This window comes from Ornithorhynchus anatinus, chromosome 1 (genome assembly GCF_004115215.2).
Source record: "Ornithorhynchus anatinus isolate Pmale09 chromosome 1, mOrnAna1.pri.v4, whole genome shotgun sequence".
NCBI classification, from domain to species: domain Eukaryota; kingdom Metazoa; phylum Chordata; class Mammalia; order Monotremata; family Ornithorhynchidae; genus Ornithorhynchus; species Ornithorhynchus anatinus.
The window spans coordinates 168,193,724-168,207,958 of record NC_041728.1 but is presented as its reverse complement, the minus strand read 5'-3'; the positions used below and the strand labels follow the sequence as shown (position 1 = coordinate 168,207,958).

At 56.0% G+C, this 14,235-nt stretch overlaps 1 protein-coding gene across 2 annotated transcripts in view; it reads right to left on the bottom strand.

Moving 5' to 3' along the window:
• The window catches only part of PCCB (propionyl-CoA carboxylase subunit beta), a 32,875-nt gene that overhangs the window by 10,855 nt on the left and 7,785 nt on the right, over window positions 1-14,235 (bottom strand). The window contains exons 3-7 of one of the 2 annotated variants that reach the window (XM_029071335.1): window positions 10,793-10,861; window positions 9,204-9,260; window positions 6,149-6,262; window positions 4,550-4,660; window positions 602-710 (exon numbers count right to left, since the gene is read on the bottom strand). In XM_029071335.1, the coding sequence (XP_028927168.1) occupies window positions 602-710; window positions 4,550-4,660; window positions 6,149-6,262; window positions 9,204-9,260; window positions 10,793-10,861 (460 nt within the window). The remainder of the gene's footprint in view (window positions 1-601; window positions 711-4,549; window positions 4,661-6,148; window positions 6,263-9,203; window positions 9,261-10,792; window positions 10,862-14,235) is intronic. The other variant, XM_029071344.2, reaches the window with a different exon arrangement.

Sequence of the window (14,235 nt, the reverse complement as noted above, 5' to 3'; positions counted from 1 at the left end):
ACTCCGCTGTTCCCAGCGCTCAGTACGGCGCTCTGCAAACAGTAGGTGCTCAATAAAAAAATATAGGTGGTATTTATTAAGCGCTTATTATTGGCCAAGCACTGTTCTAAGCGCCGGAGTAGACACGAGGTAATCAGGACGTCCCACGTGGGGCTCACAGTCGTAATCCCCATTTGACAGATGAGGGAACTGAGGCACCGAGAAGCGGCTTGCCCAAGGCCCCACAGCAGACGAGTGGCTGAGCCAGATTAGAACCCACGTCCTCGGACTCCCAAGGCCGGGCTCCTTCCACTGAGCCCCGCTGCTTCTCCCAATAAATAATAACGTTGGTATTCGTTAAGCGCTTACCTATGTGCCGAGCACCGTTCTAGGCGCTGGGGTACTTACAGGGTCATCGGGTTGTCCCGCATGAGCCTCACAGTCTTCATCCCCATTTTACAGAGGAGGCCCAGAGAAGCGAAGTGACTCGCCCACAGTCACACAGCTGATAAGTGGCCGGGGCGGGATTCGAACCCACGACCTCTGACTCCCAAGCCCGGGCTCTTTCCACTGAGCCGCGCTGCTTCCCACTGGCTGACTGATCTGTGGCAAGCGGGCTCACCTGACATGGTGGTGTGGGTCTTTGCTCCCCCGAGTTCCTCCTGGGTGACGTCCTCGTTGGTGACGGACTTGACCACGTCAGGCCCGGTGATGAAGAGGTAGGAGGTATCCTGAAATCGGAGACGGCCCAATGAAAAATAATATGTATTTTTTTTTTAAAAAAATGGTATTTGCCCAGTGCTTACCATGCACAAAGCGCCGTTCTAAGCGCCGGGTAGATACGACTTAATCGGGTTGGACGCAGGCCCTGTCCCATACGCGGCTCCCGGTCTTAATCCCCATTTTACAGATGAGGGAACTGAGGCCTAGAGAAGTGAAGTGGCCTGCCCCAAGTCGTTCAGTCATTCGTATTTACTGAGCGCTTACTGCGTGATTCTATTTATCTTGATTCTATTTATCGCCATCCTTCTCGTCCGTCCGTCTCCCCCCGATTAGACCGTGAGCCCGTCAGAGGGCGGGGACTGCCTCTCTCCGTTACCGATTTGCACATTCCAAGTACAGTGCTCTGCACGTGGTAAGCGCTCAATAAATACTATTGAATGAATGCGTGCAGAGCGCCGTACTAAGTGCTTGGAAGAGTACAATGTAACAACAGACACATTCCCTTGCCCGCAACGAGCTTACAGTCTCCCCCGATTAGACTGTGGGCCCGTCACCGGGCAGGGATTGTCTCTACTCCAAGCAGTTAGTACAGTGCTCTGCACATAGTAAGCGCCCAATAAATACTATTGAATGAATGGAGGGGGAGGCAGACATTACTGTAGATAGATAAATGACAGATATGGACATAGGGGCTGTGGGGCTCGGGTGAATAAAGGGAGCAAGTCACGGTGACGCCGAAGGGAGTGGGAGAAGAGGAAAACGGGGCTTAGTCAAGGAAGGCTTCTTGGAGGAGACGGGCCGTCAGTAAGGCTTCGAAAGCGGGGAGGGTCACGGTCCGTGGGATTCGAGGAGGCAGGACGTGGGCCGGGGGTCGGCGGCGAGACGGACGAGACCGAAACGGCGGAGCTGGGATTAGAACCCAGGCTCTTCTCATTCCCGGCCCTGGGCTCTATCCGCTAGGCCACGCTCCTTCTCCAAATTCATTCAATCAATCAATCGTTTTTATTGAGAACTTACTGTGTGCAGAGCACGGGAATACTAATAACGCTGGTATTTGTTAAGCGCTTACTCCGTGCGGAGCACCGATCTAAGCGCTGGGGGAGATACAGGGTCATCGGGTCGTCCCACGGGAGGCTCCCAGTCTTCATCCCCATTTTACAGATGAGGGAGCTGAGGCCCAGGGAAGTGAAGTGACTTGCCCACGCTCACACAGCTGCCAAGGGGCGGAGCCGGGATCTAAGCGCTTGGAATTTATTGCTATTGTTCTCGTCTGTCCGTCTCCCCCGATTTAGTCCGTCAAAGGGCAGGGACGGTCTCTGTTACCGATTTGTACATTCCAAGCGCTTAGTACAGTGCTCTGCGCATAGTAAGCGCTCAATAAATACTACTGAGTGAATGAATGAATGAATCCCTGCCCACAACGGACTTATAGTCTAGAAGCGGGGAGACGGACAGCAAAAGAAGTCAACGGGCCTCAATAGCATCAGTATAGACAGAATGACAGATATACATATACACATCGAAGCAAGGAGACAGGCATTAATATAAATAAAATTATAAATATGTACACGCACAAGTGCCGTGGGGTGGGGAGGAGGGGGAGAGAAAGGGAGCGAGCGGGGAGGGGGAGCCGAGGAAAAGCGGGGGAAATGTTCCTTCGGCAGGCTGAGAATTCATCGGGCACTTTAACTCTCCAAAGCTCCATCACTCTGATTAGTTCCGGTATCGTTGGAAGGCTTAATAATGATAATGTTGGTATTTGTTAAGCGCTTACTCTATGCGGAGCACTGTTCTAAGCGCTGGGGTAATAACAATCATAATAATAATGTTGGTATTTGTTAAGGGCTTACTATGTGCAGAGCACTGTTCTATACAGGGGAATGAGGTTGTCCCACCTGAGGCTCACAGTCAATCCCCATTTTCCAGATGAGGTCACCGAGGCACGGAGAAGTGAAGCGACTCGCCCACGGTCGCACAGCTGACAAGTGGCCGAGCCGGGGGTCGAACTCATGACCTCTGACTCCGAAACCCGGGCTCTTTTCCACTGAGCCACGCAGGGGAATGAGGTCGTCCCACGTGAGGCTCACGGTCTTCACCCCCATTTTCCAGATGAGGGAACTGAGGCCGAGAGAAGTGAAGTGACTTGCCCACAGTCACACAGCTGACGACTACCTTCGGGGTTTACCGAGGGGTAGATACGAATCCGGGGAGACCGGGGGCAGCTCTCTCTATCTGAGCTGCGCACGGACGGACCCCTCCCGCCGTCAGAAACCGGGAGAGCGCGAGCACCGGCCTCTCCGGCCCAGGCGCCTCCCCGGCGTGGCCCCGTCCGGCCTTCGCGGCCCCTCGGCCTCGCTTCCTCGGCGCGACGGGGGCCGCGTCGAAGCTCCCCTCGTAGACTGGAAGCTCGCGGGTGGGGAAGACGTCCGCCAACTCTGCCGGGCTGTACCCTCCCAAGTGCTCCGCACAGAGTAAGTGCTCTCGGTGATGGTGACCTCGTTCTGACCCCGGTGCTAAGTAGGGCGTTTGGCACTTAGGAAGCGCTTAAATGCTATTATTATTGTGAATGATGAGAAGAAAAATAATAAATAATTTGTGTACCTGCACACCGTTGGATCGTGAGCTCCTTGAGGACAGGGTCCGTGCCCTTTCCCTCTACTGATCCCCCCCCCAGCCCCGCACCGGACTGGGAACAGTGCTCTGCACAGGGCAGGTGCACGGGAAATACTATCGACAGCTGACGACGAAACGCGCTCCCTTCGACCCACACTCACGAGCCTCCGACCCCTGGCAACGCAAACACCACACATGCACACGCAGCGAGAATATACGTGCGTATATTCACTCGGTGGTATTTACTGAGCGCTTACTACGTGCAGAGCACGGTACTAAGCGCTTGGAACGGACAGGTCGGCAACAGGTAGAGACGGTCCCTGCCCAGTGACGGGCTCGCGGTCTAATCGGGGGAGAAGTGCACACGCAACCCCCTCAGGGTCACACCTGGAGAGTTCCCGGTCGTCTACCGGGCTCGGCTACGGGAGGGAGAGTCGAGCCGAGGCCTGTCCCTTCCATTCCTAGCTCGGGCGGTGGCCAGCGCGCGGAAGGCCGTCGGCTACGAGTCGCAACTCCCCCGCGCCGGGCGGCGGCGGCACGGGAGAGAGTCGGGGGCGGAGACTGGAGTTTACCGCGCGGAGGGCGGCCACGAGAGACCGCTTTTTACCGAGAAGACTCTCCGGATCCACTAACGGAACGATGGCGGACGGAGAGCGGGACGTTCCGGGAGAGACGTGTCCGTGGTGTCGCTACGGGCCGGAGACGACTCGACGGCGGAAGACAAGACTCTCTTCCCCCCTTCGAAGCCCTACGGAGAGCTCACCTCCTCCAAGAGGTCTTCCCACACTGAGCTTCCCCTTTTCCCTCTGCTCCGTCTCTGCCCCTTCACCTCCCCTCGGCTGAGCCCCCTTTTCCCCCCTTTCCCTCTGCTCCTCCCCCTCTCCCTTCCCCTCAGCACTGTCCTCATTTGTCTATATTTTTATTCCCCTATTTATTTTGTTAATGAGGCGTCCATCCCCTCGATCCTATTTATCGCGATTAAGTCGACTCGTCTTTGTCCGTCCGTCTCCCCCGATCAGGGTGTGAGCCCGTCGATGGGCAGGGATCGTCTCTATCTGTTGCCGAATTGTACGTTCCAAGCGTTTAGTCCAGTGCTCTGCACACAGTAGGCGCTCAATAAATACTACTGAATGAACGAACGAATACACACACCTGCCCCTCGCGACCCCAAGAGACCGTACCGGCCCGGTTTATTGGGGGCCAGGCGTCCCCCTCCCCGCGGGCCCGGGCTTACCTTGACCATGAAGGTGAAGTCGGTGAGGGCGGGGGAATAGACGGCCCCTCCGGCGCACGGCCCCATGATCAAGGAGATCTGCGGGATCACCCCGGAAGCCTGCACGTTCCTCTGCGAAGCCGGAGCCCCCGGGAGGGTCGTCAGGTGACGCCGGTCCCTTCGGCGGATCCGTCTCCCCCGCGGGGTCGCCCCCCGCACGAGGGGAGCCCGGCGGCAACCCGTCCGGCCCCGGACGGGGCGGCTCTTTCCTCCCCCGGATAGCTGGGGGACGCGGGGACCCGTCCCCCTCTCCCACGGGAGCTCCGCGGAGGCCGCGTCCCCGAGTACCCGAGTCAGCCAGTCAGTCCATCGTATTTACTGAGCGCCTACCGCGTGCACTGTACTCGGCGCTTGGGAGAGGACGATTTAACGATCTAACGGACACGCTCCCGGCCCCCAAGGAGTTTAGCGTCTAGGCGGGGAGAGCTGGGCAACCCACCCGTCCCCCCGCCCGCTGCCGATCGAAATGACCAGCCGGGAGGGGGTTTGCTCACGTGGCTCTTTCGGACCCTCTCGATCCCACCCCATTAAGCACGCCCGGCCGGCAGAAGAGAGCTGCCCCCCCAGGGCCAGAAGAAGAGAGGTGCCCCCCCCCCCCCCAGGGCCAGGGGAAGGGAGATGCTCCCCCACTTAGGGGAGATGCTCCCCCAAAGCCAGGTGAAGAGAATGCCCCCTACCAGGGCCGGGGGAAGAGAAATAATAATAATAATAATAATGTCGGTACTTGTCAAGCGCTTACTATGTGCCGAGCACTGTTCTAAGCGCTGGGGGAGATCCAGGGTCATCAGGTTGCCCCACGTGAGGCTCCCGGTCTTCGTCCCCCTTTTCCAGATGAGGGAACTGAGGCCCAGAGAAGTGAAGTGACTTGCCCCCGGTCACCCGGCTGCCCGGTGTCGGAGCCGGGATTCGGTCCCACCACCTCCGACTCCCAAGCCCGAGCTCCTTCCACTGAGCCCCGCTGCTTCTCATAATAATGCCGGTATTCGTTAAGCGCTTACTATGTGCAGAGCACTGTTCCAAGCGCTGGGGTAACCAGGTTGCCCCATGTGAGGCTCACGGTCTTCATCCCCCTTTTCCAGATGAGGGAACTGAGGCCCAGAGAAGTGAAGTGCCTTGCCCCCGGTCATCCGGCTGCCCAGTGGCAGAGCCGGGATTCGGACCCATGACCTCTGACTCCCAAGCCTGGGCTCTTTCCACTGAGCCATGCCGCTTAAATGCCCCCCCTCCCCAGGGCCAGGGGAAGAGAGGTGCCCCCTACCAGAGCGAGGGGAAGAGAAGAGCCCCTCCCCAACCCCGGGCCGGGTGATTAGAGGTGCGTCCCGCCGGGGCTGGGGGAAAAGAGGGGCCCCCGCCCCCTTGCCCATCATGACCAGGTGAAGAGAGATGCCCCCCCCAGGGCCAGGGAATGCGAGGTGCCTCCCCCCGAAAGCCAGGGGCAGAGAGGAGCCCCCCCCGGGGCCGGGAGAGAGCCGTGGCACATCTCTGCCAAGACCCCTCCCTCTCCATCGCACCTGGGTCTCGAGGAGCAGCTCGGAGCGGTGCCGCGGGCCGCCGTCTTACCAGGAAGATATCGGCGTAGCCGGCCAGCGATTCCACGCCCTCCTGGATCCGGGCCCCTCCGGAGTCATTCAGTCCAATCACCGGCGCTCCCACCACCATCGCCTGGTCCATAATCTGCACGGGGCACGCCGGGTCGGGGCCAAAAGAATCCCCGCGCTCAGCTGATGGCCCCGCCCTGATGGCCAGGCACCGTACTGAGCACTGGGGTAGCCACAAGCTAGTCAGGTCGGATGCCTGTCCCTGTCCCACATGGGGTTCCCGGCGTTCATCCCCATTCTCCAGACGAGGGAACTGAGGCCCAGAGAAGCGAAGCGACTTGGCCGGGGTCACGCCGCGGACAAGCGGCGGGGCCGGGGTGGGGGCCGGGCTCGTGCCCCCGAGGCCCACGCTGCTTCCCTCCTATTCCCCCCACCTTTGCCGTCCTGGCCCCTCCCGAGCCGACTTTCTATCTGCCCCCGGGTCTAGAAGCAGCGTGGCTCAGTGGAAAGAGCCCGGGCTTGGGAGTCAGAGGTCAAGGGTTCGAATCCCGGCTCCGCCACTCGGCAGCTGTGCGACCGTAGGCGAGTCACTTCACTTCTCTTTCGGTGACCTCACCTGTAAAATGGGAGTTAAGGCCGTGAGCCCCACGTGGGACCACCTGATGACCCTGTATCTCCCCCAGCGCTTAGAACGGTGCTCTGCACAGAGTAAGCGCTTAACAAATACCAACATCATCGAGCCTCCCGCCTCCACCCCCTCCCTCGCTCACCCTCTTCCCCGCGGCTTGGGAGTCCCTCCCTCATCCCAGCAGACAGACCACGGCTCTGCCAAACATTCAAACCCCACTGTCTCCCACGATCCCGCCCCCCATTAATTTCCCAAAACCCCGAGCCCCGTCACCCTTTCGGCCGACTCTCGCACTTATTGATTCGTTCAGCCGTGTTTACGATAACGTTGGTATTCGTTAAGCGCTCACTATGTGCCGAGCACCGTTCTAAGCTCTGGAGGAGATCCAGGGGCATCAGGTTGATTTACGGAGCCCCTTACTGTGTGCAGAGCACTGTACTAAGCGCTTGGAAAGTACAATTCAACAACAGGGAGAGCCAATCCCCGCCCACCACGGGCTCACGGTCTAGAAGGGGGGAGACAGACAGCAAAACAAGGAAACGGGCATCAATATAAATCATTTCTATCGTTTAGACCGTGAGCCCGTCGTTGGGCAGGGATCGTCTCGATCTGTTGCCGAACTGTCCGTTCCAAGCGCTTAGTACAGTGCCCTGCACATAGTAAGCGCTCAATAAATACGACTGAATGAAGGAATATAAATAGAATTATAGCGATATACACACACCTCAGAACGAGTACACAGGCATTGGTATAAATAAATGGAATTATAGATATGTACATATCTGCACCCTCCTCAGTCTTCATGCATACACAGTTCCACTTTCTTTATCTCTGACTTTATTTGTCTACGTTTTTCTCCTTATCGCTCCGTCGACGCGCACTGAAGCGTAAGCGTAGAGAAGCAGCGTAGCTTAGTGGTTCGAGCAGAGGCCGGGGAGTCAGAAGGACCTGGTTTCTAATCTCGACTCCCCCACTTGTCTGCTGTGTGACCTCGGGCAAATCACTTAACTTCTCTGGACCTCAGTTACCTCATCTATAATAATAATAATAATGCCGGTATTTGTTAAACGCTTACTATGTGCCAAGCACTGTTCTAAGCGCTTGGAATGGAGAATTCGGCCACAGAGACAATCCTGCCCAACGAACGGCTCACGGTCTAAATGATATAAATGTCGTTTATTTATAAACGATAGATACAAGGGGTAGATACGAGGTAATCAGGTTGTCCCACATGGGGCTCACAGTCTTAATCCCCATTTGACAGATGAGGGAACTGAGGCCCGGAGAAGTGAAGTGACTTGCCCCAGGCCACACAGCAGACAGGTGGCGGAGCGGGATTAGAACCCATGACCTCTGACTCCCAAGCCCAGGCTCTTGCCACTAAGCCACACTGCTTCTCTTAAAAGGGGGATTAAGAGTGTGAGCCCCATATAATAATAATGTTGGTATTTGTTAAGCGCTTACTATGTGCAGAGCACTGATCTAAGCGCTGGGGGAGATCCAGGGTCATCAGGTTGTCCCACGTGAGGCTCACAGTCTTCATCCCCATTTTACAGATGAGGGAACTGAGGCCCAGAGAAGTAAAGTGACTTGCCCACAGTCACACAGCTGACAGGTGTGTATATACATATATATATACACGTACTATATATACATTCCAATTCCAAGTGCTTAGTACAGTGCTCCGCACATAGTAAGCGCTCAATAAATACTACTGAATGAATACCTCAGCGCTTAGAACAGTGCTTGGCACGTAGTAAGTGCTTCACAAATACCAGCATCATTATTATGATTATCATTATTATTAATACATTATTATTACAGTGCATGGCACATAGCAAGGACTTAAATACCAAAATTGTTACGATTAACTTTTGGTCATCTGAATTTTCCAAACGCTATTAGTCCTAGGAGAGTCCCTAGGAGATCTATGCAGTTTGGTTTGGATTTAAGTTCTCCCTCAAAATCTCATTCGAGCCTCAAAAGAGCCCAGAAAACCACATGGAGCTATCCCCAAACCCACCTCCCCTAATGAATAATAATAATAATAATAATAATGTCGGTATTTGTTAAGCGCTTACTATGTGCAGAGCACTGTACTAAGCGCTGGGGGAGATCCAGGGTCATCAGGTCGTCCCACGGTCAATCCCCATTTTCCAGATGAGGTAACTGAGGCCCGGAGAAGTGCAGTGACTCGCCCACGGTCCCCACAGCTGACAAGTGGCAGAGCCGGGAGTCGAACCCATGACCTCTGACTCCGAAGCCCGGGCTCTTTCCGCTGAGCCACGCTGCTTCCCCTGTGTGGCAGAGAGAGAATTAGAACCCGGGTCCTTCTGACTCGCAGACCCGTGCTCTAACCACCGGGCCACCCTGCTTCTCTGCTCCATAAACAGGCAAACAACGTCTGTCAGGGGAGGCTGGCTTTCCTCTTACCAAAAAAAAAGTTTACCTTACAAATCTTCTGGGCGTGGGCTCCAGACAGACTGCCTCCAAACACCGTAAAATCCTAAAAGAGCAAAGAAAAATGGGCAAAGGAAGGCGATTTAAATAGAGGTGGTGCCAGGAAAGTCGGTGCTGTCAAGTCAGTCCTAGATTCTGGAAGATTCTTCAGGGATAAAAATAATAATAATAATAATGTTGGTATTCGTTAAGCGCCTACTATGTGCCGAGCACCGTTCTAAGCGCTGGGGGAGATACAGGGGAATCAGGTCGTCCCACGTGAGGCTCCCAGTCTTCATCCCCATTTTCCAGACGAGGGAACACTTGCCCAGAGAAGTGAAGTGACTCGCCCACAGTCACACAGCTGACAAGCGGCAGAGCTGGGATTCGAGCCCATGACCTCTGACTCCCAAGCCCGGGCTCTTGCCACTGAGCCACACTGAGATTCAAGATGTCTTCACGGGTTCGAATCCCGGCTCCGCCACCCGTCAGCCGCGTGACTTGGGGCAAGTCACTTCACTTCTCGGTGCCTCAGTCGCCTCGTCTGGAAAATGGGGATGAAGACTGTGAGCCTCCCGTGGGACGACCCGATGACCCCGGATCTCCCCCAGCGCTTACAACGGTGCTCGGCACAGAGTAAGCGCTTAACAGATACCAACATTATTATTATTATTTGTGCAGGTCCGCTTTCCCCTCACTCTGCCAGGCCGATTCGGGGGGGGGGAGGGGTGGTCACGGGGGTGTCTCTACCCAGGGCCCAATTCCGCCCACCGTCTCGGAGCTCAACCTTCAGGACCTAAGCCCCTTCTGATGCCCCGCTCATTCCTTTTCTAGGGCAACAATTGATTCCTCCCCCCTTCCCCGGGGGTATTTTCACCCTGGGGCGCTCACCATTACCGTAGTAACTTCCCAATAATAATAAGAAGAGGAAGAATGTTGGCATTTGTTAAGCGCTGTATTTATCGAGCGCTTACTGTGGGCAGAGCGCTGTACTAAGCGCTCGGAAAGTACGGTTTAGCAATAGAGACGATCCTCCGGTGGAAAGCCGACAAAGCGGACCCTTCACTGGCTTGATGGGCAGAGGTGGTTCCGATGACTGGAGCAGACCCCAGACTTCAGAAAAAAAAAAACGGTATTCGTTAAGCGCTTACTATGTGCAGAGCACTGTTCTAAGCGCTGGGGGGACACAAGGTGATCGGGTTGTCCTACAAGGGGCTCACAGTCTTCACCCCCATTTTCCAGATGAGGTAAGTGAGGCCCAGAGAAGTGAGCTGGCTTGCCCGCAGTCACGCAGCTGACAAGCGGCAGAGCCGGCAATCGAACTCACGACCTCTGCCTCCCTGAGGTCACACCGCAGACGAGCGGCGGAGCCGGGATTAGAACCCAGGTCCTCCTGACCCCCGGGCCCGGTCTCTCCCCACTAGACCACGCCGCTTTCTGAGACACGGAGTTTTTGCCTCGTGACCTGCCGTTCCCCCCCCGGCCAGGACCCGGCCCTACGCTGGCTCCTCTTGAGGCCCTTCCTCTTTCTCCGCCCTCCTTCGTCCCCTCTGCTGAATTCCGAACGATGAAGAGAGACGGGATTTGAAAATACCGTACCTGGCTGAAGACATAAACCAATCTTCCATTGATCCGGCCCTGGCCGGTCACCACACTATCTCCGGGAAACTGCACGAGAGATCAAAACACTCGGGGTTGAAAAGAGCCAAAGCAAAATTCGGTCAATCGACAGTATTACTTACTCTTCGTTCTATCGTATTTAGTGAGCGCTTACCGCGTGCAAAGCACTGTACTACTACTACTACTAATAAGGTTGGTATTTGTTAAGCGCTTACTATGCGCAGGGCACTGTTCTAAGCGCTGGCGTAGACACAGGGGAATCAGGTTGTCCCACGTGGGGTTCACAGTCTTCATCCCCATTTTACAGACGAGGGAACTGAGGCCCAGAGAAGTGAAGTGACTTGCCCACAGTCACACAGCTAAGTGGCCGAGCCGGGATTCGAACCCATGACCTCTGACTCCCAAGCCCGGGCTCCTTCCGCTGAGCCACGCTTATTAAGCATTTGGGAGAGTACAACACAGCAACAGGCACGTTTTCTACCCACAGTGAACTCACGGTCTGGTATTTCGTTCACGTGTCGCTCATTCAATCGTATTTACTGAGCGCTTACTGTGTGCACAGCACCGTACTAAGCTCTTGGAAGGTGCAATCCGGCAACAGATACTCTTTCATTCGTTCAATAGTATTTATTGAGCGCTGACTACGTGCCGAGCACTGTACTAAGCGCTTGGAATGGACGAGTCGGTAACAGACAGAGACGGGCCCTGCCCACTGACGGGCTCGCGGTCTAATCGGGGGAGACGGACGGACGAGAACGATGGCGATAAAGAGAATCGAGGGGATGAACATCCCATTAAAACGATGGCAAATAAATAAAATCAAGGCGATGTACATCTCATTAACAAAATAAATAGGGTAATGAAAATAAATACAGTGGGGCGGACGAGTACGGTGCTGTCCCTGCCCAACGACGGGCTCACGGTCTAAAAGGGGGAGACAGCGAAACAAAACAAGTCGACAGGCATCAATACCATCAAAATAAATAGAATCATAACTATATACCCATCATTAATAAAATAGAGTAATAAATAATATAAATGAATATACACAAGTGCTGTGGGGAAGGGAAGAAGGTAGAGCAGAGGGAGGGAGTAGCGGTGATGGGGAGGAGGAGCAGAGGAGGGGATCAGTCTGGGAAGGCCTCCCGGAGGAGGTGAGCTCTCAGTAGGGTTTCGAAGAGGGGAAGAGAGTCAGTTTGGCGGAGGTGAGGAGGGAGGGCGTGCCGGGACCGCGGGAGGACGCGGCCCGGGGGTCGACGGCGGGACGGGCGAGAACGGGGGACGGCGAGGAGGCGGGCGGCCGAGGAGCGGAGCGTGCGGGGTGGGCGGTTTGGATGGAGAGGAAAGGGCGGATCTCGGCGATGGTGTGAAGGTGAGACCGGCAGGTGTCGGTGACGGACTGGATGCGTGGGGTGAACGAGAGAGACGAGTCAAGGATGACACCGAGGTCGCGGGCCTGTGACACGGGAAGGACGGTCGTGCCGTCCCCAGGGACGGGGAAGTCGGGGAGAGGACCGGGTTCGGGAGGGAAGATGAGGAGCTCAGTCTCGCTCACGTCGAGTTTCAGGTGGCGGGCCGACATCCAGGTGGAGACGTCCCGGAGGCGGGAGGAGATCCGAGCCCGGAGGGAGGGGGAGAGGACGGGGGCGGAGATGTAGATCTGAGTGGCATCCGCGTAGAGATGACAGTCGAAGCCGTGGGAGCGGATGAGTTCACCGGGGGAGTGAGTGTAGACGGAGAACAGAAGAGGACCGAGAACTGACCCTCGAGGAACCCCTACAGTTAGTGGATGGGAGGGGGAGGAGGCGCCCGCGAAGGAGACCGAGAACGACCGGCCAGAGAGGCGAGAGGAGGACCGGGAGAGGACGGAGTCCGTGAAGCCGAGGTGAGATGAGGTGTGGAGGGGGAGGGGGCGGTCGACGGTGTCAAAGGCGGCCGAGAGGTGGAGGAGGATCAGGGTAGAGGAGGAGCCGTCGGATTTGGCGAGGAGGAGGTCACGGGTGACCTCTGAGAGGGCGGTTTTGGTGGAGTGGAGCGGGGTCCTGGAGGGAGTCCGGTAGGGAGTCGGAGTCGAGGAGCTCAAGGCAGCGAGTGGAGACGACTCGTTCTAGGAGTTTGGAAAGGAAGGGTAGGAGGGAGATGGGACGATAACCGGAAGGGGCAGTGGGGTCGAGAGAGGGGTTTTTTGAGGATGGGGGAGAGTGTTTGAAGGCAGAGGGGAAGGAGCCATTGGAGAGGGAGCGGTTAAAGACAGAAGTTAAGGAGGGGAGGAGGGAAGGGGCGATGGTTTTTATAAGATGAGCGGGAACGGGGTCCGAGGCACAGGTGGAGGGGTGGAGAAGCAGCGTGGCTCAGTGGAAAGAGCACGGGCTTTGGAGTCAGAGCTTATGAGTTCGAATCCCGGCTCGGCCGCTTGTCAGTTGTGTGACTCTGGGCAACTCCCTTAACTTCTCGGTGCCTCAGTGACCTCATCTGTAAAATGGGGATTAAGACTGTGAGCCCCACGTGGGACGACCCGAATCCCCTGTGTCTACCCCAGCGCTTGGAACAGTGCTCGGCACATAGTAAGCGCTTAACAAATACCAACGTTATTATTATTATTACTTGCGAGGAGGGAGGAGATCTCCTCTTTAGTAACGCACCTCTCAGGGCCCGACCACTGATTTTGGAAAGTTCAATCACGGAATCGTTAACTGATTTAAGAAAAACAATGAAATCAAGAAGGAGGCTGCTTGTCAGCGTGGCTCGGTGGAAAGAGCACAGGCTTGGGAGTCAGAGGTCATGGGTTCGAATCCCCGCTCCGCCGCTTGCCAGCTGTGTCACCGTGGGCAAGTCACTTCACTTCTCTGGGCTTCAGTTCCCTCATCTGTAAAATGGGGATTAAGACTGTGAGCCCCACGTGGGACAGCTTGATCACCTTGTGTCCCCCCCAGCGCTTAGAACAGCGCTTTGCACATAGTAAGCGCTTAACAAATACCATTTTTTTTTCCTGAAGTCTGGGGTCTGCTCCAGTCATCGGAATCACCTCCGCACATCGAGCCAGTGAAGGGTTCACTCTGTCGGCTTTCCACCGGATGTGCCTGTCCGTCTCTATTGCTAAACCGCATGGCTCAGTGGAATGAGCCCGGGCTTGGGAGTCAGAGGTCATGGATTCGAATCCCGGCTCTGCCACTTGGCAGCTGTGGGACTGTGGGCAAGTCACTTTACTTCTCTGGGCCTCAGTTACCTCATCTGTCAAATGGGGATTAACTGGGGGCCTCACGTGGGACAACCTGATGACCCCGTACCTGCCCCAGCGCTTCGAACAGTGCTCTGCACATAGTAAGCGCTTAACAAATACCAACATTATTAAACCGTACTTTCCAATGCTTAGCACAGTGCTCTGCGCACAGTAAGCGCTCGATAAATACAACCGACTGGCC